The sequence below is a fragment of the Callithrix jacchus genome, chromosome 7 (assembly GCF_049354715.1).
Source record: "Callithrix jacchus isolate 240 chromosome 7, calJac240_pri, whole genome shotgun sequence".
Classification (NCBI taxonomy): Eukaryota; Metazoa; Chordata; class Mammalia; order Primates; family Cebidae; genus Callithrix; species Callithrix jacchus.
In genome coordinates, this window is record NC_133508.1 from 88366504 (window position 1) to 88393376 (window position 26873).

General features: G+C 37.7%; 1 protein-coding gene across 37 annotated transcripts in view; it reads right to left on the reverse strand.

Moving 5' to 3' along the window:
• EPS15 (epidermal growth factor receptor pathway substrate 15) overlaps nucleotides 1-26873 on the reverse strand; it is a 185398-nt gene that overhangs the window by 132730 nt on the left and 25795 nt on the right. For all 37 annotated transcript variants that reach the window (XR_013520058.1, XR_013520057.1, XR_013520055.1 and 34 more), the window contains 3 exons: nucleotides 8336-8377; nucleotides 3380-3469; nucleotides 2211-2258 (listed from right to left, as the gene is read on the reverse strand). Coding sequence is in view for 31 of the 37 variants with exons in the window: in XM_078331704.1 (XP_078187830.1) it covers nucleotides 2211-2258; nucleotides 3380-3469; nucleotides 8336-8377 (180 nt within the window). In the remaining 6 variants the exon portion in view is untranslated. The remainder of the gene's footprint in view (nucleotides 1-2210; nucleotides 2259-3379; nucleotides 3470-8335; nucleotides 8378-26873) is intronic.

The following is a 26873-nucleotide window of genomic DNA, read 5'->3' on the forward strand; positions in this document are numbered from 1 at the left end:
AAAAGCCTTCACTCCAGTTACAATTTGTCCAACCTGTCAATACCTTAGTATAGTTGCTGACGTAATTAACCCTTCACTACTTTTCTCAAATCCCATATTCTCCCCTATACCCTTCATACCCAATTCGTAACCCATTCTTATCACCTTGCAGGTTGTCTGCTTTATACAATCCCTTGCCTTCACTCATTTCTTGGGAAAAAAAAAACCAAAAACACACTACTTCAAGATATCCCCTTTTCTTCTCGTTCATTCCACAACCTTCTGTGCAATCTGACTCCAACTCCCGTGATCAGCTAGAGAAACTACTGCCTATGTCACAAATCATCTCCTAGCTACCAAATATAATAGCCTTAAAAAAAAACAAAAACAAAACCTCATCCTGCTTATTCTCTTTGCAGCCTGGGAAAGTATCCTCCCGGAAGCTCTCCTCCACCAAAACAGCTTCACAAAACCCTCCTAATTCTCCCTCTGAACTTTCAAGTCTCTTCTGTCGGAGTCAAAGTCTTCTCCAACTTCTGGTATTCTAAGTATTCTAACATGACCCTCTTTCTTTTCTCACTCGAGATTCAATTGCTCTTAAGTAATCAAGTCTATTACCACAGTATGGGTGAGTTATGAAGTGAAATAATTCTGCATTAAATTCTAGTTCTGTTACTTAGTGAGGCCATGGGTCAGTTAAAACCCTTCCATAAAAGGGAGCTAATACCTACCTGGCAATGTATTATGAGAAACAAAATAAAAACCATGCTACTGGAGAAGAGTGCCTAGTGTCATTTTTGTTACATGGAAATTCACTAAGTATTGGTTTCTTTTCTTTCATTCATATGTTAATTAAAAAATCTGGGCGGGTTGCGATGGCTCATGCCTGTAATCCCAGAACTTTGGGAGGCTGAGGGGGGTGGATCACTCGAGGTCAGGAGTTCAAGACCAGCCTGGCCAAGATAGTGAAACCCCATCTACTAAAAATACAAAAAAATTAGCTGGGTGTGGTGGCATACGCCTGTAATCCCAGCTACTCAGGAGGCTAAGATGGCAGAATCGCTTGAACCCTGGAGGCAGAGGTTGCAGTGAGCCAACATCACACCACTGCACTCCAGGAAGAAAAAAAAAAAGTATGCCTCCAATGGAAATTCAAAGTTTAACTTCAGACTCATAAATCAAGCCATGTGGAAATAATAAGGCAACTCAAACTCAGTATCTAAATCCAAGAGTTATCAGTGAAGAATTTATTACACTATAAAACCTTAAGACAGTGACCACAAGTATCATGCTCACGTTTATATTTTGAAAGCCTGGCTCGTCATAGATACTCAACAAATATTTTCTGACTGAGTACATGGCACCTAGGTGGGCCCATACAAATTTTGTTTTCCTATGCCTCCAGTATACTAAAGTAGCCCTTCTCCCCAGAGACTTGAATGAAGGCTACAATCTGGCCCTGAAATCTTAATTAAAAGACTGGGTATTCTGACCCTGTCATCAAATTTCTCCAATATCTGGTTTTGATCCTGCTTCAGCTATGCCAGGGGGTAGGGAGGAGGGCTAACTTTGAGTAGTGGCACTCAGCAAACTTGGAATTCAATCCTTATACAACTCTGAAATCTATCCCCAACAATCAGAACTTCAGAGTACACTGATGGTGTTCAACAACTTTGGCCATAACCACTTGTATGTATTCTGGTCAAGATTCTACTTCTGGCTTGTAAAGCATTTTTTGTTTTATGTATCAGGGGTAAGACCTAGACCAGAATACTCACATCTCACATGTGATTAACCACTAGCTTTCTTTTAAATCTACTAGGCAATGCCATCTTAACACTCACTTAATAAAATTCACTTTTATTTATAACGCTATGTAACTAGGAAAATTAAAGAGCAAAGTCTCGCTGAAAGACAGAAAAATAAACTGCAGGAGAACAATGTCACCAAACTAACACTAACTGTTAAGACTTATATTAACAACCAGTGATTGGAAATATTTTCATTGCTAAACACTTGCCCATGGCAAAACCCTAATGTTGGTAAAAACCAATTCTTAGCTAAGAAAGAGAGAGAGAGAGAGAGAGAGGAAAGAGAGAAGAAAGAAAGAAAGAAGGAAGGAAGGAAGGAAGGAAGGAAAGAAAGAAAGAAAAGAAAGAAAAACCCTGCTGGCTATTTTTTATTTTGAATCATTCAAAAAAAAAAAATTCATATGGATATCTGAAACTTACTTGTTTGTTCAGGATACCTTTGCCATCTGTGTCGGCTAAATCCCAAATCTGAAATTTAGGGGGAAAAAATATCAATGTATATTTTACCCAAAAGCCATCTGAATGATAAATTAAATCTCTGCAATTTACAACCTCATGCTCTTTGGTAATCAGATCTAAGAATCATAGAATTAAGAGTGGAAAGAAATCTTAAAGATCATTTATGCCAGCTTGGCCAACTTGCAGCCCACAGGCCAGCCCAGGACAACTTTCAATGTGTTTCAACACAAATTCATAAACTTTCTTTAAGAAATTATGAGGTTTTTTGTATTTTTTTTTTTGTTTTATAGCTCATCAGCTATCGTTAGTGTTAATGTATTTTATGTGTGGCCCAAGACAATTCTTCTTCTTTCAATGTGGCCCAGGGAAGCCAAAAGATTGGGCACCCCTGATTCAGTGCAACCCTTCACAAAGATAGCAAGGCCCAATGAGGGTAAGTGACTTGGCTCAAGAACATTCGAAGCACCAGAGAAAGAACTGAAGCCCAAGTTCTAACTTCCAGTCAAATGCCTTTTTCACTAGTCCAAGTTCTAACTCTGAGTCCAGTGCTCTTTCTACTAGAACATACATAGTATTCTTGATTTTAGATCTTTAAGATATTCTTTTCTATATGCAAGTTGAGATGACAATGTTTATTTGTGAACAATTAAATTATTAATAGTGGTTATTTTTCAGAATTTTGAATATGTATCAATATCACATATAAGGAGTAGACAGGAGAGGGGCTTTCCACCTCTTTGTGCTCTTTTTAAAGCCTCTCATCCCCCACTCTATTCACCACACATTAAACAGAGACAGTTAAAACAGAGGAAGTAGGGACAGAGCCAAGTCTTTGAGTGTGTGGCAAGATTCCCAGTCTTCACTGTTTCTCCCCACCAAATGTACTTATTACTTCCTTATTTCATCCTACTACAAAGTAGCTTGTTTCTAAAAATCTGAAAAACACTTTACTTTTCAAAAGGGTAAATCACTATGCTACAAATTCCCTTCATCCTATTATTAAAATGGCTTCTATGACTCAGTTCTAACTTCTAAATTTCTTGATGGTATCTTTCTAAATTTTCATCCAGTTCATCTTTAGTACATATTGCTTACAATCTCGTAATCTCGTTTTAATGAACAAATACTACCTTTCCAAGTATCAAGTCTGGAAGCCCTGATTTTTTCAGGAAAGCAGCAGCATCAGAAGCCAACACCCTTCCAGTATTGCTGGTATCCACCTGAAAAGATACAAAGGCAAAATTAGTACCATTTACCTGCCTTCCATCCCTGTGATTTGGGAGCTGGCTTTTGCAAGAAAGGAATGAGAATCCTTTGACTACCATGGGCCAGGGAATATGTGGAGAGACATATGAGTAGAGTGCTATCTAGACAGCACTGGCAATTTACAAAGTGGTTTTTTTTTTCAATCATGCCTACTATACAAATGAGAAAAGTGAAGCTCAGAGGATGACAAAGCAAATTCACAGAGTTGTAACATCAACACATATCTTCTATAGTTGTCATTTAAATTCCAATTAAATGGCTCTATGAAGAAAAGGGCAACATTTCCTACAGAGGTCTTTTGACAAATGGGAATAGTTGCACATGTTATGTGCTTCTTCAAATATCTTTAAATCATCAATTTTTGCTTTTATACCTACTCTTAGAAACTGCAGCACTTTAAAACAAATCAAAGCAATAGCAGCTCTAAAACCAGCAGTGATTCCATAACAAACTGAATAAATATTTTTAAAGCTGTTAAGGTCCTAAAATATTAGGGAACATAGCATTTTAACTAATTGGGGACTTTCCTTTAAGACAGAATGAGGTCACAAGAACAGGAAAAAAAAGAAGAAGGAAAGAAAAAAAAATGACTAATTTTTGTAAAGAAATTTCCAGAAGTTCGATTTGTAAAAATGAAAAGTACATTTTAAAAAGTCATGGGAAAGGTAACAGGATACTAGTACACTTGTGAGATAGCTGTTTTTCCAGTTTAAAGATTAAGTTTACTGTAAACATACACGGTACAAAGCATACTAGACAGTCCAATCCTGTCAAAGAAGAAAAAGGGAAACCCTTTTCAAGTGGTAGAACAGGGGATAAATCAAGCACTTGGCAAAAAAGAAAAAAATGGCCTAATCCTTCAAATTTGGAATAAGAGGAAGTATACAAGGGGTTGGGAAACCTGCCTGTAGAATTCTCCAGAACTCCTTTTCTTTGCCTACTTCCTGATCAGTGTAGAAAAAAAATATCATATCCAATATAACCTAAATATAGAAGCATTCAGGGGAAACATTGACCAAACTCTTATGAAACAATTATGTATTGTATCCCAATAAAGAATTTTACCATCTTTCATTCTTTTGGTTACCCTAATAATATAAACATTTAGTCTTTGTCATGTACAGGTAGTTTCTGAGGTATTCTGATGCTTGCCTAAAGGCTCTGCCACAGGCAGGGCTAGAAGCTATAGGCCAGAAGCTGGTATATCTTCAACAAAGAGTCTCAGAGCCTCATGAAAACTACTATACTTTTGATATAGTCTGTATCTGTAAGATATACATATTCTGAATTATTAACACTTCAAAAAGTGAAATTTTGAATAAAGACTTTGCAGCTGAAATCACACTACTTTCAGACCATATTGGTAGATGAAGTCAGGATTTCCAGGTCTCTTTTCAGTCTGGAAGACGATGTACTTCATAAAAGCAGACTTCTAACCCAAGATTCAGCTGAACAAGAATTAATTACACAGGACTTAATGAACTGTTGAGGAAAATTTAATTATGGTTATTTACTAGGAATACTGCTGGTATTATTTTAATGTTCTATTTTCTAATAGCTATGTGCATAAGCCCTTTCTGAGACCCTCAACTTAGTAGCCTCTCCTTTTGTAAACTGAAATACTTTTCAATAGTATCTGGTTCTCACTGATCCCTCAGAATTCAAAAACAAATACTTTTATGAAATGTTTTTACTCTTTACAACAATATAGTTATTATGCGGGTTCAACAGCAATTTGTTTTTCTTCTTATCAGGATGTAATTGGATAAACCAATTGTGTAAAACAAGGCCATTATATGAGAATGACTTTCTTTTATTCAAACAAAGATTAAAGAACAAGTACTGACTTTATGTGGCACCAGTGTCACAAAGATCTCCCAAGAAAACTGGGCTGGTTTTACAAGGTCCCAGCCTCACAGGTAGTGAAGTAAGGTCACTTTCCAGCAGGCTAGGAACCTTAGCAAATCTGGAAAACCTCAAGATGAGATAAATTCACTCAAATTTATATATACTGAAGGTGAAATATGGTGGAGAGAATTTCTAAGGTTTGGAGCCTAGCCTGAGGATAGAAGAACAAATATAACAGGGGCATTAAAAGTACAGTCTGAGATTCTTGATATTTTTCAAGCTGAAATTATTCTCTGACCTTAGAAGTTGTTAAATAGTTTATAGCTCCGAATTTGCAAGTCAAAACCAAAGAGGCCTATAATGTTTAATTAATACTTGCTGCAACTATGCAAATAGCCAGGCCAGATAAAATGAAACCAGCCTTTTCTGTGATCATAATCATAAGGTAAGGAGACTGTTAGAAAAAATAATCCAATACTTGAAAATGGGCAAATAAGATTGTTTACACTGTCAAGAAATTATCAAAGTTCTATGGTATGCACCCTTGATGACTTTCTACTGTATAGACTACTTTATACTCTGAGGGGGTGTAAGTTAATAGAAACTGATAGCAATGCATGTGACTCATGTCCATACCAATCCATACTAACACAAATAAATACTGTCTGGTGACGAATATAAATCTCTATAACTCATATTCCCATTTTTTTCTTTTTTTTTTTTTTTTTGAGATGGAGTTCACTCTTTTTGCCCAGGCTGCAGTGCAATGGTGTAATCTCGGCTCACTGAAATCTCCACCTCCCAGGTTCAAGTGATTCTCCTGCCTTAGACTACTGAGTAGCTGGAATTACAGGCATGCACCACCAAACCCAGCTAACTTTGTATTTTTAATAGAGACCGGGTTTCACCATGTTGGTCAGGCCTGTCTCGAACTCCTGACCTCAGGTAATCCGTCTGCCTTTGCCTCCCAAAGTGCTGGGATTACAGGCATGAGCCACTGCACCTGGCCATATTCGCATTTTTTTGTTTGTTTTGTTTTCACTTTGCAACCTTCTTTTAGTATTTTATGTCAGTTATCTAGGTACAGAAGATGTCATTCTTCTAACCCTTCAACTTTTACTTTTTTTTTTTTTTTCTGAGACAGTCTCACTGTGGCCCAGGCTAGAGTGCAGTGGCATGATCACAGCTCACTGCAACCTCAACCTCAAACTCTCAGGCTCAAGCAATCCTCCCACCTCAGCCTCTCAAGCAGCCAGAACTACAGGCACGTGTCACCAAACACAGCTAATTTTTTTTTTTTGAGGGCATAGACAAGGTCTCATTATGTTGTCCTGGCTGGTGTTGAACTCCTGGCCTCAAGCAATCCTGCCTCAGTCTCTCAGTGTTGGTATTACAGGTGTGAGATTGCACCTGACCAGATTTTTTTCTTCTTCTTTTTTGAGAAAGAGCAACTCCCCTGCCTCAGTCTCCCAAGTAGCTGGGATTACAGGCACACACCACTACACCTAGCACATTTTTTTATTATTATTATACTCTAAGTTCTGAGACACATGTGCAGAACATGCAGGTTTGTTACACAGGTATACACGTGCCATGGTGGTTTGCTATACCCATCAACCCATCACCTACATTAGGTATTTCTCCTAATGCTATCCCTCCCCTAGTTCCTTACCCCACCCCCAAGCAGGTCCTGGTGTGTGATGTTTCCCTTCCTGTGTCCATGTGTTCTCATTGTTCAACTGCCACTTATGAGTGAGAACATGTTTGGTTTCCTGTTCTTGTGTTAGTTTGCTGAGAATGATGGTTCCCAGCTTCCTCCATATCCCTGCAAAGGACATGAACTCATCCTTTTTTATGGCTGCATAGTATTCCATGGTGTACATGTGCCACATTTTCTTTATCCAGTCTATCACTGATGGGCATTTGGGTTGGTTCCAAGTCTTTGCTATTGTCAACAATGCTGCAATAAATATATGTGTCTTCATAGTGGAATGATTTATAATCCTTTGAGTATATACCCAGTAATGGGATTGCTAAGTCAAGTGGTATTTCTGGTTCTAAATCCTTGAGGACTTGCCACGCTGTCTTCTACAATGGTTGAACTAATTTACACTCCCACCAACAGTGTAAAAGTGTAAAAGCGTTTCTGTTTCTCCATATCCTCTCCAGCATCCGTTGTTTCCTTTTTTTTTTAATAACCACTAGACACCAAGGATGTTTCCTGAGTTTTTAATGATCGCCATTCTAACTGGCACGAGATGGTATCTCGTTATATATCATTTACATTTCTCCTCTTTTCTTCTTCTTCTTCTTCTTCTTCTTATTAATGAAATGGGGTTTCACCATATTGTTCAGGTTGGTCTTGAACTCCTGACCTCGTGATCTACCCACCTCAGCCTCTCAAAGTGTGGGGATTGCAAGTATGAGCCACCAAACCTGGCCTTGATTTACATTTCTCTAATGACCAGTGATGATAAGCTTTTTTTCATATGTTTGTTGGCTGCCATATTCCCATTTTTATATCTGACCAGAGGCTGTATATCTGTACTAATTAACCAGTAATTAATGAGTTGAATAAAATCTGTGATACATGCTCATTACATATTTGTATAAAAGTCATGTTTTCACTTTGTGAAAATTATGCTTTAATAAGTCTTAAAAATAACATAGAAGTTATTTCTATTTGTCTTAAGAATTTAGAATATTTATATCTAAATAAATCTATCAAATGTTGTATAAATTTTCAATATAGATATTTAAGACAACTAAGTACTTGGACTTAATTATCTTTCTTCATTTCTCTGGGAGCTTGTTAAAAGCATTAAGTACTCAAAGTAGGAGGCTATAAACAAGAAGCTGAAAACAAGACAGGCCAAATTTATTCAGCTAGCTAGTAACCTACAGGCATACAACCAAGAGTTGACAGTACACTTGATGTTCAATCTAGACAAACAATGAAACAAAAGTCTTACCTGTCTATAGTATTTTTCATATATAGGATTCCCACTTGATAACTGAAATAAATAAATTAATACAAATTAGATGCTATTCATTAACTTCTATTAACATATTTGGCATTCATTCAACAGATATTTGAGAAATAAAGATGAATAAGATAAAATATCCTTGATTTCAGGAGTCAGATTTTGTTTCTTCTTAGAGGGCATGAGAGGGAGAATAGACAGATAAGGACAGTCACATGGGTTACTAAGACTCAAGGCAAGATTAGAAGGTAGACAAGAAATGAAACAAGAATCTTTAAATTTATTTTTGACATCAAAACTTTTCTTCATCTAAAATTTTACCCAGAAACCCAATATGTAACAAATTAAGAATGAAATGCTTTCGTTAAAGCCAGGTGTGAGAGGCCCAAATCTCTAAGAATTCATCTTCTACCCAAGTACCCAAAGTACCTATGAATACAGTTTAAAAACTATTTCAATAAAACAATTAAATGAAAATACAAACTGACATACAAAAAGATGATAGTGATATAATCAGATATAAACTGCTTGCAGGAAGGCAGTTCTGTTAAATTCACAGAACAGTTCAATGAGTTCCTTGGTCAACTTATGAACAAACTCATCTGAAATTAAATGTTTGAAGGATCAGCTGGGTGCGGTGGCTCATACCAGTATCCCAGCACTTCAGGAGGCTGAGGCAGGAGGATTGCCTGAACCCAGGAGTTTGAGACCAACCTGGGCCACACAGTGAGACCTTGTCTTTACAAATAATCTAAAAATCGGCCAGGTGTGGTGGCATATGCCTGTGGTCCCAGCTACTTGGGAGGCTGAGGTGGAGAATTGCCTAAGCTGAGGCAGTCAAGGCTGCAGTGAGCTGTGACTACGCCCCTGCACTCTAGCCTGGCTGACAGAGTGAGACCCTATCTCAAAAAAGAAAAAAGAGTTTGAAGGATCAAGTTTGCCTGCACATGAATGTGTAAGAGTATTCTGGAATCAGGATGGGAATCCAGGAAGGCTTCATGGGGTGACATCAGAGGTATGGGGAAGATGGGGAGAGGGTGATTCTATACAGAGATAACAGCATGCACAAAGGCATGCAGTCAACAGAAAACTCAGTTCTGTCTAAAAAGAACAGCAAGAAGTTCTGAATGATAAGAGGGATAGGGAGATAAGATTATAAAGTTTTGTAGAAGACAGCTTATAAAGGGTTTTACCCGCCATGGTAAATTTTTTAAAAAATGAAGTCACCCAGGCTGGAGTGCTGTGGCGTGGCACAATCTCGGCTCACTGCAACCTCTGCCTCCCAGGTTCAAGCGATTCTCCTGCCTCAGCCTCCCAAGTAGCTGGGATTACAGGTGTGCACCACCACACCTGTCTAATTTCTGTATTTTTAGTAGAGAGAGGGGTTTCACCATGTTGGCTATACTCGTCTCGAACTCCCGACCTTAAGTGACCCACTTGCCTCAGCTTTCCAAAGTGCTGGGATTACAAGCATGAGCCACCACGCCCAACCTTAGAAAGTAATTTTAATGGTCTGGTTGAGTATCTGAACATTGACAATGGCAGAAAAGAAGGGTATGACTTGAAGAAAAGTCTATAAGATAGATTTGACAGGACTTATTAAGGGGTGAGGGGGAAGGAGAGCATAATTTTAAAAATATATAAAATGTGTACACACACACAAAGTAGTTTCCTTTTATCCACAGTTTCACTTTCCACAGTTTGTTACCCGTAACCGCCATCAGAAAATATTAAATGAAAAAAATTCCAGAAATAAACATTTTATAACTTTTAAATTGTATACCATTGTAAGTAGCATGATGAAATCTCATGCCATCCGACCCAGGACATGAATTCCTTTGTCCAGGGCACCTACTCTGTGTATAGTACCTGCCCATTAGTCACTTAGTAACTGACTCAGTTATCAGGCTGATAGAGCACAAAAAGGATAAGTACAGTACAGTAATGTTGAGAGAGAGAAAAACCACATTCACATAACTTTCATTATAGCATATTGTTAGAATTGTTCTATTTCACTATTAGTTATTGTTGTAAATCTTACTGTGCCTAATTTATAAATTAAACTTTATCACAGGTATGATATACACAAATATATATATATATTCAAACTCAAGACTGCTCTGTGTGTGTGTGTGTGTGTGTCCTACTAGTTCAATTTCTCTGGAGAACCCTAATACATCTAGTCTCAGAGAGGTTACTTGTCCAGGCTTTTAAAAGGCAGAGTCAGACGAAGTGGTGGTTCATGCCTGTAATCCCAGGAGGGGACTTGGGAGGCTGAGCGGGGAGGATTGCTTGAATCTAGAAGTTTGAAATCAGCCTTGGCAACATAGAGAAACACTACCTCTAGAAAAAAATGCAAAATTTAGCCAGGCATGATGGCATGCGCCTATAGTCAGTCCCAGCTCCCCAGGAGGCTAAGGCAGGAGGATTGCTTGAGCCACGGAAGTCAAAGCTGTAGTGAGCTGTGATTGTGCCACTGCACTCTAGCCTGGGCAACACAGTGAGACCCTGCCTCTCAAAAAAAAAAAAGTCAGAGTCAGGACTGTGCTGCTTCCCATATGCCCTGGTATGCCCAGGAAAATCTTTATTTACAATCATTGTCCCAGCATCTCATTCAGCTTACCATGTGTGTCAGATTTCTCATTTTTAAAAAGAAACTATTATTGGGTCAGGTGTAGTAGCTCACACCTGTAATCTCAGAACTTTGGGAGGCCAAGGCAGGAGGATTGCTTGAAACCAGGAGTTTGAGATCAATCTAGGTAACATAGTGAGACCTTGTCTCCATTTTAAAAAAATTTAAGAAATTTTAAATTTTAAATAAATTATTATCAATCATTATATCAAAATACACTAAAACTAGAATGGATTATGTATCTCTACTGTCTATATCTAGTTTCTGGCCAAGTTATCAGCTAATAGTATGTAAATGCTTTTACCGCTTGAACAAGTGATGAAATTTTGAAAGAGAACTAGTGATAATTCCGTGTTTCTTGTTCTGATTCTTTACATACACAATAAAACTTCTTTGCAAAGGGAGCATGCAGACTTACTGAAAAGTATCCTCAGACTTAAGCAACCATGGACAACTAACTCTGTATGGTCTTACAAAATATTAGGAGAAATATTTGACACTGGTGCTCCTGTTGGTTATCTGGTATGCCAGACAGTGCAGTGACATGTACAGTGACCACAAGACACTAGGCCACCAGCTGGCTAAGTCAATGGGAAATTGCAGGTTGGGTGCAAATGAAGTATATGCAAAGTCAATAGCCTGAAAATTCTTAGATGGTTTTGTCATTTATTGTATTGTATAAGTCTACAACTGTTTATTTTGTTGTTTGGTAATCATTTTATTCTCTCATAAGTCTTTTCAGGAGCAATGAGCTATAAAGACATAACTGTATCCAATAAAAACTAAGCTCTAAATTTTCATTTCTCTAGAAAATGGATCGGCAATTTGCATAAAACCACTGAGGCAGTTTCTATTTATCATGGGAGCTCTAGTGACATCCCTATTAATGAGTTAGCTTCAAACATCAACATTTATAAATGTTTTCATATTCTCACAGTTAAATTTTTAAGGATAAGACTGGTACTGAATACAACAAAATAGTGCAACATAGCAATCTTCTTGCAACCTGTCATCGAACTTTTGAGGCTAGTACCTTTAAAAAACTACTTTATAAATCAAATCAATGTCTCAATAGTGAGTCTTTTAAAAAATAAGTCTCTAGAAATTGGTTGCATACTGTTCAAAATCAGTTGGAAACCTTTAATCAAGATTAAAATTTAGTGAGCTAGGCATGGTGGTGCACACCTCCTAGCTATTTGGGAGGCTGAGATGGGAAGATCACTTGAGCCCAGGAATTCATGACCAACCTGGGCAACATAGTGAGGCATCATCTCCTTAAAAACAAACAAACAAAAACAAGATTAAAGTTTAATGAATAAAGCTCCAGAAAACCTTCAGCTTTTGAAGCTTTTAGCAAATACCAATTATTATCAACAAAGCTTGCCAAGACACTGAAATATATCCTTCAAAAGCAAGAAAGAACTGAACAAATTAAAAGAGAGTTCAAATAGTACACGAGATTTTATTTTGAGATTTTATAATTATATTTTGGAATGAATTTGAGAAGTTCCATCAAGAGTCTATTTTTTTTTTTTGAGACAGAGTTTCACTCTTGTCACCCAGGCTAGAGTGCAATAGCTCACTGCAACCTCCGCCTCCCAGGTTCAAGCAATTCTCTTGCCTCAGCCTCCCGAGTAACTGGGATTACAAGCGCACGCCACCACACCCAACTAATTTTTGTATTTTTAGTAGAGACAAGGTTTTGCCATGTTACCCAGGCTGGTCTCGAACTCCTGACCTCAGGTGATCTACCCACCCCAGCCTCCCAATTTCCCAATTTCAATGCCTGTTGACATTACAGGCGTGAGCCTCTGCATCCAGCTGTCTTTCCATTTTTAAGTAGAAGGAAGAAAATTACAGGCCAGGCACAGTGGCTCACACCTGTAATCGCAACACTTTGAGAGGCTGAGGCAGGTGGATCACCTGAGGTCAGGAGTTTGAGACCAGCCTGGCCAATATGACAATACCATCACAAAAAAAAAAAACAGCTGGGCATGGTGGCAGGCACCTGTAATCCTAGCTACCAAGGAAGCTGAGGCAGGAGAATTGCTTGAAGCTGGGAGGGGGAGGTAGCAGTGAGCTGAGATCATGCCATTGCACTCCAGCCTGGGCAACAAGAGCAAGATTCCATCTCAAAAAAAGAAAATTACAGAAGGCCTACGATTTTGCAACACTTAAATCTAGTGGAACATGTAAAATAATCAAAAATAGCGACAACTTATTTGTATCAAAGAGAGTATCTTGTGACTAGACTGGACAATATAGCGAGATTCTGTCTCTATAAAAAACTGAAAAGTAAGAAGAAATATCTAATGCAGATGATAGGGTGATGGATGCAGCAAACCACTATGGCACATGTGTACCTATGTAACAAACCTGCACGTTCTGCACATGTACCCCAGAACTTAAAGTATAAGAAAAATTGAAAAGTTAAAAGAGAGAGTACCTTTAATAAAGGCAAAAAGACATTGCCTGTGAAAATACTGGGACTGATATATTTATAATTTTCTTTTCTTGCAATTCTGTTGCCTCAGCTTCCTGAGTAGCTGGGATTACAGGCACCTGCCACCACACCAGGCTAATTGTTTATGTATTTGTAGTAGAGACAGGGGTTTCATCACGTTGGCCAGGCTGGTCTCGAACTCTTGACCTCAGGTGATCCACCCATCTTGGCCTCCAAAAGTGCTGGGACTACAGGCATGAGCCAACATGCACAGCCTATAATTTTCAGTAAGAAAAAAATTAGAATTAAGAATTCTCCATCTAGCAAAATTTTTCCTGAGCTAACTGGGTACAGCAGCACATACATAAAGCATATGAGCAACTAAAATATTGGTTTCAAAGAAGCATCAACTGCAGAAGTTAACAATAACAAAGTATAAAATGTAACTGCAAAATATGCAATTTTATGAAAACTAGAAAAACCATATGGTAAATCATTATATTGTTCGGAAAAGTATCAATGACACAATATTAGTGACAGATTTGACCGAGAAACTGATAAAAATATAGTTATTACCAAAAATAGTTTGTTTTTAAATATTCAACTAAGGTCTGTGTAAAAACTTTGTTCTAATATACAACAAAATGTTTTAGAAAATTTTTGAAAAAAGACTTCAAACAAAGCTATTTTAGTGATCTACTAATGCAATAAAAATGATTTTAATGGTTGAAAAAAGTAAATATTCCAAAAATATATAGAATTTCAAATATTTGTAGTGTCCACTTTCATTCTCAAAAATGTACCAGTTTGAATGAAAAATCATATAGTCATCTACTTATTTTTGACAAAAGTATAAATACTTTGCTACAGAAAGCAAATTAAATATGTTCCCTCAATAACAAAAAGTTAATTTTAATTGGATTTTTAGAATATAGGGGAAAAAAACCTCATACACAGTAAGAAATCCTGATCTCCAAACTGTGTCTTTAATAATCCTCACATTACAGGTTCATTGGTTACTACCTAAACACATAGAAGACATTAGCTCACCAAAGTGTTCTAAAGTACACCCTGTGCTGATTACTATACTAATGTGACACAGCTAAGTGAGAATGGAAAAAGCCATCCAAAGTGCCAAGTCACTCATCAAGCAAGATGACCAAAAAGTATTTTTTGTGTGTCTCAGTAAAATTGGTTTTTGTTTTTATTGTCAGACTACAAACATGATCACTTTTTAGACTGGAAAAAAAAAAAATCACATATAATGAATGCACAGAGAAAAAAATTGAAAGGTATAGCTTAAATGGTAACAATGAGGATCTCTGGATAGCAAGATCTTAAATGATTTTTACATTCTTCTTCATACTACTTTGCAGTCTCTGGAAACTCTTTGAAAATAAACACATTCTAATTACATAATAAGAATGAAATAATAAGGCTATTTTCAATTTGTAGAAAAATATAGAAATCCCCAGATCTGATCAGTATACAAAATTGCATGTGAATTTTTAACAGCCAAATTAATTCCTAAAGGAAAATTTTAACTCCAACTGTCAAAATCAAAATCTGACCTTTTAAAATTCTGTTATTACAATTTAAAAGCAATTATTCATTACCTATATCATATTCATAAATGTCAGAATTCTTCTGAAAGAGTCCACTGCTATTTCTTACTAGTCTGAAAATATGTAAAGCCCCTGTAAACAAGAAATGCTAGAAAGCCAATAAAGTTTTGTTGAAAGAAGGACAGGACGACAGGACAGGACAGGACAGGACAGGACTTGACTTTAGTATTAGATAGGCCTATAATCAAAGCCCATTCTACTACTTCTTAGGTAAGTGATCTTGAAAAGCTTATCTTACCTCTTTGAAAAGCCTGTTTCCTGATCTGGTTGGTTGTTTCTGAGACAGGGTCCCACTCTGTACTGGCTGAAGTGCAGTGGTACACTATTCACACTGCAGCCTCAAACTCCTGGGCTTAAGCAATCTTCCTGCTACCTGTCTCAGCCTCCCAAGTAGTTGGAATTACAGGAATGAGCCACTACACCTGGCCTCTCCCTTTCTCTAGTAATAGTGCCCCTAAGCTTTACATACAGCCACCTAGCTAAAATCTACATTTCCCAGCCTCTCTTGCAATCTCAGTTATTCATCAATGGAATGTTAAGAGAAATGTGTCTAATTCTCAGGATGTGCATCTAAAGAGAAAGGAAATACTTTCTGATTCCTAACCCTTCTTGTAGCTGGCTAAAATACAGATATAGTGGCAGAATCTGGAAAAGCTATCTTGGATTGAAATGGAAAACATGGATGAGAAAAACACAACAACACAAGAAAAAAAAAAGCCTGAGTTCCTGACACCATCATGAAGCTCCTACAGCACTCTACACCATTTACCCTACTTGGATTGTTACTTGAGACAGACTGTGATTTTGATTTGAACCACTATCCTAACTAACATAACAAAAACAAAACAAAAAAAAAGGAACTGCGATTTTTAAGGAAAAAAAAATGTATTATAATTACATATATAGCTTTAGAAATGTAAATATAATAAGCTTTACTAAGAAAAAAATTATTACAAAAGTATAGCCTAGTACACACACACACACACACACACACACACACACTTTTTTAAATGGAGTCTCCCTTGTTACCCAGGTTGGAGCGCAATAGTGCAATCTTGGTTCACTGGAATCTCTACATCCCTGGTTCAAGCAATTCTCCAGCCTCAGCCTCCCGAGTAGCTTAGACTACATATGCACACCACTGCAGCCTAATATTTTTATTTTTAGTAGAGATGAGGTTTCACCATGTTGTCCACGCTGGTCTTGAACTCCTGACCTCAGGTGACTAGTATACCATCTTAAGGTGTTTATGTGGTATTATAATTCTGTCATCTACTTTCTTCTTGTATACATAGAGTACACAGCCTCGCTCTCTGTAAGAGTCGTATTAATATCCCTGCCTATTGCCATCTGACCTGTACTGTCTCTCTGTGGGTGTTTCATGGGTGGGTTTGGCTACATGACTTGTTTTGGCCATTGAAATGTGAGAAAGTTCCAGTTCCAAGCAGAAGCTTCAACAGCTATTGTGTGTTTCTAACAGGTCTGTTTTCTCTCTACCAAGAGAGCAATATATCACAAGTAGAAACTGCTCCTCCAGCCTGGATCCTCAAATGAGAAAGAATCACAGAGCAGAACCATAGCTGATTCCTAGGGAACCTATAATGTAAACACTAAATAAACCTTTCTTATTGTAAGCTACTGATATTTTGGCTTGTTTCTTAGTGCAGCATAATCTAGCAACATTAATACATAAGCAAATCAACACCAAAGTGTATCAAGTAGTAATAAAAAAATAAAGAGATTCCAGTTACTAAGGAAATTTATAGGTTAATAATTAAATGTCAAGAATTATCTCCTGTGGAATTTCTGGTGTCATTTTGGGGGAAGGGTTATGTGGGAGGAGATGTTATAGTACATGATTCTGTAACACAAAAAATGAACTAAAATTTAAAATGATTTAGTCTTATTGTAAATGGTTACGGTACAATGTGGAAGGCTGGCGCAGTGGCTCACACCTGTAATCCCAGCACTTTGGGAAGTCGAGGTGGGCAAATCACTACGTCAGGACTTTGAGATCAGCCTGGCCAACATGGTGAAATCCCATCTCTGCTAAAAATACAAAAAATTAGCTGGGTGTGGTGGCAGACACCTGTAATCCCAGCTACTCAGGAGGCTAAGGCAGTAGAATCGCTTGAACCTGGGAGGCAGAGGTTGCAGTGAGCCGAGATCGCACCACTGCACTCCAGCCCAAGCAACAGTGCGAGACACCCTCTCAAGAAAAAACAGAAAAAGAAGTGAAAATAAAGAGACAACCTCTAATACATAACGCCAGTCTTTTCTCAGTTAATCAAAAGGTCAGATGCTATGGAGTCATCAGTGAATAAATTAATACAATGGAAAGGGGAATGGGTATGATTACAGAGGGGTAGAACAAAGGATCTTTGTGACACAGTAGGACTTTATTTTGATTATGCTTACAGTTACTGAATCCACACATAATAAAAATGCATATGCCTAGAACTATATATGCAAACACACAAATGAATATCTACAAAACTAGCAAAATTTAAATGAGGTCTGTGGGTTATACCAATGTCAATTTCCTGTTTTTGCTATTGCTATAGTTATGTACGATGTTACAATTAGGGAAAACTGGATGAAGGGTGCATACACAGGGCCTCTCTGTACTACTTTTTGCAACTTCCCATGAAAAGGCAGTATTGAAGACCAATGTGAAGTAGACAGAAGGTCTACTTCTGTCTACTTCACAGAAGGCAAGTGAGACAGTAAGAACACTGATGGCACACTGGGGCTAGGTAATAAAAGGAAGACAATGGAACAGATTTTATTCCTTCGAATAAATCATTCTTTTTAATTTTGCTCTTAAAAAATTTTTTTAATGAGTAACAGTGCAGTGCTAGTTGAAATAAAAATCAGTCTTTTAATGCACACAATTTTCCGTAATTTACCATAAAATTATTTTTATATATTAAAATTAATATAAATTCAACTAAAATTTCAACTACTTAGAATTCTACCTTCTAATACTCCATTTTCAAGTGGGCTGAGGAATCAGAATGGAGACTAGCCACCACAGCCTTTCAGCTCCTAAGGCCAAAGTACTAAATGAATACACCAAGAAGAGCCTAGGTTTTTAATACACAGTAGTTTATACTTTACAGGATAGGATACTTAAAAGCTTCTGCTAGGCTTTCAATATCTAGAAAAGGCTTGTATATTATTTTACAATGAAAAAGAAAACAGTATAAATACTAATAGTAATAACAGAAGAATGAAACATAAGAAGAAGCAATAGTGATCAACAGTAATACAAGGAAAATAGAAATCAGAAGCTGTTTGAAAAAAGCCAGTAATAGAGAACTTACTCAAAAGCTAGGGTGGAAGGCATGGGAGGGCGGAGAAAAGCTAATCACCTGGGCAGTCCTCACCTTTAGAGCTGGGGAGGGTGGGCACTCAAGGAAACAAAAGCAGCCATTTGAACAGTTTCCTTACGGAATGCACAGTATTATCCTTACTCTGTAATTCCCAACTCACTTATTTATGTATTTATTTTGAGACGGTGTTGCTCTGCTGCCCAGGTTGGAGTGCAGTGCCACAGTCTCAGCTCACTGCAGCCTCCACCTTCGGGGCTCAAGTGATTCTTCTCTCTGCCTCCTAAGTAGCTGGGACCACACCCAGCTAATTTTTGTATTTTCTGTATAGATGGGGTTTCACAATGTTGCCCAGGCTGGTCTCGAACTCCTGGATTCAAGTGATCCACCTGCCTCAGCCTCCCAAAGTGCTGAGATTACAGGAGTGAGCCACCGTGCCTGGCCCTCATTTAACAATTTAATAAACATAAACTGGATGCTTTCCAGGTACAGGACAATAGGTTGAGATATCTGAAGTTATAATAATCAGATAGGGCTCCTGCCCTCAATAGCATACATTCTTGTAAAAGTTGTAATGCAAATGTAAACGTTCTACAAACATGCTAACATCTCATGTTTGTTTCATAACAAATGGTTATAAATTGATAACATACTTAGCAGGCAAAGACCTAGGAATACTGTAAGCACAGTATTCTAAAGGAAGTTTTCACTGGGCACAGTGGCTCATGCCGGTAATCCCAGCACTTTGGGAGGCCAAGGCAAGCGGATCACCTGAGGTCAAGAATTTGAGACCAGCCTGACCAACATGGAGAAACTCTGTCTCTACTAAAACTACAAAATTAGGTGGGCATGGTGGAACATGCCTGTAATTCCAGCTACTCGAGAGGCTGAGGCAGGACAATTGCTTGCATCTGGGAGGCAGAGGTTGCAGTGAACCGAGATGGCACGCACAAGAAAGAAAAAAAAGAGAAAGAAAGAAAGTTTTCAAAATTTAAATAAAAGAATATATTTGCTTTGAAGATTATCAAAACTGAAAGAAGGGACTTTAGAATAGACAAAAGAATTTCAAAGAGAGAGTACAGAAGATACTACTCCTGAAAAACAATGGATGTAAAGACCATACCAGCAACTCAAACCAGTAAGGAGCTGGTTTTTAACTGAATCCAATTCAATTTGATAAAAAATCTAGGTGGCACAGAAACAGAATGAATACAAAGTAAAGCTTTGGTCTTTCATCAGAAGACTTAGTGAGCTCTATATATGTCATTCTAGGTAGGCCAAAAAAACAGAGATGATGAGCGGAAGAAGCATGATCTTTAAGCACAAATGACTAATACATGAATTTATAAAAATCCTCTCACCACATTTGTAGCCTCCTCAAATGGCAGCTGTCAGGGTTTAACAACCTGCCTATCTCAAGTTTTAGAAATGTGAATAAACTCCTCTTTGCTCACCAGCAGCTTGTCCACATTACACCATTTAACTTCTTGTTTTAACCTTTTTTTTTTGAGACAGTCTCGCTCTGTCTCCTGGGCTGGAGTGCAATGGCGTGATCTTGTCTCACTGCAACCTCTGCCTTCCAGGTTCAAGCAATTCTCCTACCTCAGCCTCCTGAGTAGCTGGGATTACAGGTGCACACCACCATGCCTGGCTAATTTTTGTATTTTTTTTTAGTAGAAACAGGGTTTCAACATGTTGGCCAGGCTGATCTAGAACTCCTGACCTCAGGTGATCCACCTGGCTCAGCCTCCCGAAATGCTGGGATTACAGGCGTGAGCCACCATGCCCTGCCAAGGCTCTTAACTTTCAACTAAATTACTCTCTCCTCTTCCTTTTCATGTTAACTTTCAACCTCCTGGTCTCTACCTCATTCATCTAAGGCTTTGGTGGCTCACTATCATCTCCACCCCAACCCTCCATCAAATTTAGTAATTTCAGTATCAATTTGCACAACTCATCCAACAGCCCAGCTTCTTACTTCCTTGACCTCTTTAACTCCAAGAACCTCTCCAACACATAGGATCAACAGCATACACATGTCATGACCCAGTCACCCTCATTATCCCATAGGAAAATCTTTCCTGGCCCCTCTATCTTCACCCAAAAGTGCTCCATCTCCTAAATCACTATTTCAAGCACCTTGTTCTCCAAACACGGTATCTTCTTCCAGATTATCATCCTTTGACCTCTATAAAGTCTCTTATCCATGGGCCCAATAGACTTTGATCCCTCAGGCCCTCTCTATTTTACTTTCCCTCCTACCTTATTCAGTTTAGATTCTATGATCCATCATTTCAATAATCCTCCCGCCAATGACCTAAATTTCCTTGCTCCTCTTGTTTTATGATACCAAAAACAGCAAATTCCAAGCCTGAATGAACCCATCTAACAACTTTTCTTTGATACTGCAGCTGAGAAAGTCACTCAACAAGGTAGACCACTATTGTAAATTCATGATCACTGTTTGCAAGGGCCATAACAAAGTACCACAAACTAGATGGCTCAGAACAGAAATTTACTGTCTCACAATCTGGAAGCCAGAAGGCATTAGGGAAGGATCTGTTCCAGGCCTCTCTCCTACTCTTGGTAGTTACTTGGTTGGTGGCAGCCTACCTCCAATCTTCCAATGCCATTCTCCCTGTGTATATGCCTGCATTCAAATTTCCCTTTTTATAAGGACGACAATCATACTAGATTTGTGGCCCACTCTACTTCATAAAACCTTAACTAATTAATTACATGTGCAACAATGTTATATTCAAGCAAGGTCACATTCTCCAGTACTGGGGGTTGGGACTACTTCAACATATAAATTTTGAAGGAACATAATTCAACTCATAACAATCAGTAACCTCAATTCTTTCTGGCAAACATTCATTCATTCATTCATTCATTCATTCATGGAACGGAATCTTGCTCTATTGCCAGGCTGGAGTGCAGTGGTGCAACCTCGGCTCACTGCAACCTCTGCCTCCTGGGTTCAAGCGATTCTTCTGCCTCAGCCTCCCGAGTAGCTGGGACCACAGGCATGTGCCACCGCTATTTTTTGTATTTTTAGTAGAGACGGGGTTTCACCATGTTGGCCAGGATAGTCTCGATATCTTGACCTCGTGATCCCCCCGCCTCGGCCTCCCAAAATGCTAGGATTACAGGCGTGAGCCACCGTGCCTGGCCTATTTATTTATTTTTTGAGACGGAGTTTTGCTCTTGTTGCCCAGGCTGGAGTGCAATGGCACGATCTCAGCTCACTACAACCTCCACCTCCCGAGTTCAAGGGGTTCTCCTGCCTCAGCCTCCCAAGTAGCTAAGATTACAGGCATGCACCACCACACCCGGCTAATTTTTTTCTCTTTTTAGTAGAGACAGAGTTTCTGCATGTTGGTCAGACTGGTCTCGAATTCCCGACCTCAGGTGATCCGCCGGCGGGCCTCCCAAAGTGCTGGGATTACAGGCATGAGCCACAGTGCTCGGCCACAAACCTACTTTTAAATTCATCGTCCACAGCAACTATGTCAGGGCAGAAATGTAACCTTAGTGGCACCTATCAGAAAGGAGGCCCTCTTTTCCACTGGACTTGGAATTATAAAGTATGCAAACCTGGAGGTCAGGCACGGTGGTTTGCGCCTGGTAATCCCAGCACTATGGGAGGCTGAGGCAGGCGGATCACCTGAGCTCAGGAATTCAAGACCAGCCTGACCAACATGGAGAATCCCCATCTCTACTAAAAACACAAAATTAGCCAGGTGTGGTGGTGTATGCCTGTAATCCCACCTACTTGGGAGGCTGAGGCAGGAGAATTAATTTGAACCTGGAAGGTAGAGGTCATGGTGAGTCAAGATGGTGCCATTGCACTCCAGTCTGGGCAACAAGAGCAAAACTCTATCTCAAAAAATAAATAAATAAATAAAGTATGCAAGCCTGAAGCTTTATAATCATCTTAGTGCTACAACAGCATAATCTGCCTTAGAATGGAGCCAAGATACAAAGAAGGAAAAACTGGGTAGTGGCATTGCTATGATGCTAACACATCAGAAACCAGGTCTATTCCTGGACCTATCATTTATGTGAACTACTGTTTTCTGCTTAAGACTGTTAGAATTGGTGTTTCCTATCACATGCAAACAAAAAGGTTCTAATATGAGAATGGATAAAACTGATAAAGGAAGTTTTATACATATATATATATATATATATATATATTTTTTTTTTTTTTTTTTCCTGGCAAGTATGTAGAGTAAGAGTTTCACAGTTCTTGATGGTTTTGGGGACCATATAGAATACCAGTCAAGAAATATAAAAGAATAACCAAATAATAGAAATCTTTGTTATTTTAATTTTTTTATACTATAGACCTAACATTTTAAGAAATATGCCCATACAAATTTATTTTTGAAAAAATCAAGTGTAGTTTAAAATAAACACCATTTCCTAAATAAATCAATTTCTTAAAGTGAACTAAGAAAACATACATTTTCAGCATATTTATTAGTTGTTCCATTCCTTATTTCCAAACAGCAAAGAAACTGGCCAAAAATAAAAATTCTCCATAATGATTTAAACAGTAATGACTTACAAAATGGGGGAGATGGCAAGCCCTCAGAGTTTACTGCCACCACCCAATTGGGTGAGATGATTAATAACCCAGAACTAATGGCTTTGATTAGTAAAAGGTGACATGGACTAGTAAAAGGTAAATAAACATGCCAATATTTATACAAACAAATAAATGAAGAGCAGCTTATTCAAGGAGAAAAATGTAAGCTCTGCACAAATGAGACCAAAAAATTTTTTAAATCAGTAATCAAATGTTGCTTTTCTTTTTCTTTTTTTTTTTTTTGAGACAGAGTCTCACTCTATCGCCAGGCTGGAGTGTAGTGGCACAATCTCAGCTCACTGCAACCTCTGCCTCCCAGGTTCAAGCAGTTCTCCTGCCTCAGCCTCCCGAGTAGCTGGGACTACAGGCGCACGCCACCATGCGCAGCTAATTTTTTTTTGTATTTTTAGTAGAGATGGGGTTTCACCATGTTGGCCAGGATGGTCTCGATCTCTTGACCTTGTGATCTGCCTGCCTCGGCCTCCCAAAGTGCTGGGTTTACAGGCTTGAGCCACTGTGCCTGGCCAATGTTGCTTTTCAAAATGGCAAGTTGAACTGTAAAATACAAACTTAAATAGCACATTTTAAAATCATACACATAGTGTTTCACAGCTTCCTAACAAAATATATTAGATCTTATTAAACATTTCCTATACTCCAAGTACTAGTCTAAGCACTTACACATTAAGCCCATTTAACTTGAGGCACATACTATCATATCCATTTAATAGATGAGGAAAATAAGACATTAATTAACTGAGTAACTGACTAAAAGTTACACACCTATCTAAGTGTTGGTAACAGGATTCAAATCCAAGAAGTCTGATTCCAAGACTTTCACTCTTAATCATTATGTTTGTTGCCGTTATAATCAATGTTATTATCTTCCCCATTATCCTATTATCTCTTTCATATGAATTGTAACATTTGAACATCATAATACTCAGAGAAGTGCACAGTATTTCCCCAATTCTAAGAAACCTTTATTTGTAAGTGCCATCTTCCATTTAAAAAAATATTACCAAATGAACAGATAATTTAAAAGAATTCTTCTTATTCACCTATAATTACATACATTTATTCATCATTTTCCCCTAGTATCACAATCAAACATTAAGTCACATTTAAAATCTAAAGACTGACTTCCTGCTTCCTATAATTTAGGCCTCACTCCTAACACTGATATTAAAGTGAGTATAAAGAAATATTTTTAAATGCTGCAATCTTCTGTTATATTTCCCTTTTTCTATTTGCTTAAACTGTTAATTTTTAAAATTCACTCGATTATAGTGAGAACTTGAGTAACAGTCATTTGATAACGTATCAACATCTCACTTAGCTTTTAAAATTCTATAATGTTCTCCAAGAGTTTAGCAGTTACTACTGCCTAATGTCTAGTATGTGACATATGACAGTGGACACTTCAATTCTGAGTTCTAGAATTTTTTTTCAGTGCCCTGTACCCTGAATGGTACTTGACACATAGAAGATAAATATTTTACAAGTGGACAAAATGAAAGAATGAAAAGAGTAACTAAATAACAAGAAATCTTCTGCACTCTGCATACAGAAAAGAAGCTATTCAATGTTGCATACAGAATAGTATTTAGAATACACTTAGGAGTTCAAATTTAAGTTAAAATTCAATTTCATGTAGTTTTACAAATGCCACTCAACTGAAGTAACATTTGATGAATATTTCTATGTACAACCAAGTACATGCATGCAGAGCAATGATGGCTGCCATCACAACTAACTCCTCTAACCAGTCAGCTAGCACATTTCTTTTGTCATTGTCATCCATTTTAAGAAGCAGAAAATAAATCACGGTATTAAAATTGAGGAGAAAATTCTTTTTTCAAATTAGATGAACTTAAAAAGGAAGAAGATAACTTGTCCCAAGTCACAAAAAAGTTAATCATCCCAAACACAAAGAAAAAGCTGAATATGAGCGTATGCCCTCAAAATGATACATGAATATGGTGAATATGATGAACACTTTATTTATGAGCATACAACAAAGGGTGAGAAATACTCATTAATCAGCCAAGTAAGGCAGCTTGAATAGGCCCACACCCAATTCATGCATCTTAGAAGTATCATGACATACAAATATTCGTTAAAGCACACGTATCTTTGCACTAGTCTCTGGCAGCAGGGAAAAATATCACTTAAATTAGCCACTTAAAATTTTAGTGTGTACTGTGAAGTAAAAAGGTGACAGAGATTCAAATAATGACATATGGATTTATAATTAGGAAAAAAATTCTTTTCCAACTAGTCAATAAAATAACAATGTGATTTCTCTACATTTGGATTTTATGCCTTTATCCTCAAAAAATTCTGCCTGACCATTGGTAAGTTCACTTATCCAACTCATAAAAGTACAATGGAAGAAACAAACCTAAAGAAACACCCACATACCCATATATTTCAAATGGTTCATACATTTTCATTGATGTTATGATCTTAGGTGGACTGCTCAGTGATATTAAGTATATTCGCGATGTTGTGTAACCATCACCAATTGGTCCCCAATTTACAATGGTTCAACTTAACAATTTTTTAACATTATGATAGGACAAAAGCAATTAGCATTCAGTAGAAACCATATTTCAAGTATCCAAAACCACTGTTTTTCACTTTCAGTATTCAATAAATTACATGAGATGTTCAATATTTTATTATAAAACAGACTGTGTGTTAGATGATTTTTGCCCAACTGTAGAATAACATAAGTGCTCTAAGCACATTTAGGGTAGGCTAGACTAAGCTATGATGTTTGGTAAGTTGGGCAAATTGAAAGCATTTTTGACACATGATATTTTCCACTTACTAGAGGTTTATCAGGATGCAACCCTATTGTACGTTGAGCAGCATCTGTATTTATTTCCAGATTTTTTCCATCTTTGTACTCATTATACAAAGGCTCCTCATTCCTCTCACCCCCAATCACCTGGTAAACACATTTTCTATTCCCGTCTTTCTGAATTTCCCTGTTTTGAATACCTTATAGCTATGGTTTGAATGTTTGTGTCCCCACAAAATTCATGTTGAAACTTAATCTCCAATGCAATAGTATTAAGAGGTGGGGCCATTGAGGGGTGATAAAGTCATAAGGGCTCCGCCCTTGTGACTGCCATTCAGGTACTCATAAGAGGGTCCTCACAGCACAGCACTTGCCATTTTTTGCCCTTTCTTCTCTTCTGCCATGTGAGAACACAGCATTTATCCCTTTCCCACCCTTCTATCATATGAAAATACAGCAAGAAGCATCATCTTGGAAGTAGAAAGAGGTATATATCAGACACTGAATCTGCTAGCACCTTGATCCTAGACTTCCTGGCCTCCAAAACTCAAAGAAACAAATTTATGTTCTTTATAAATTGCCCAGTTTTGGGTATTCTGTTATAGCAGCACAAACAGACTAAGACACATATAAAAAGAAACATAATATTTGTCCCTTTGTGGCCAGGGACATCATTTCAAGATGTCTTCAAGGTTTTTTCATCTTGTAGCATGTATCATAATTTTAATCTTTTTCCACTGTATGCATGCATCACATATTTTAAAAATTCATTCAGCTCTTGATGAACACTTGGGTTATTTCTACCTTTTGACTCTGATGAATAATGCTGCTATAAACATTGTATACAAGTATGTGTTTGGGTCCCTGCTTTCGATTCTCTTGAGCAGACAGCTGGGAGTGAAATTGCTAAACCATTTATTTTGAATTTTTTCAGGAACTGGCATGCTGTTTTCCATCAGCTCATTTTACATTCCTACCAGTCAGCCACATGGGTTCCAGTATCTCCAAATTCATTCTTTTTGATAAAAGCCACCCTAATGGCTATGAAATGGCTTCTCATTGTGACTATAATTTGCATTTCCCAAATGATT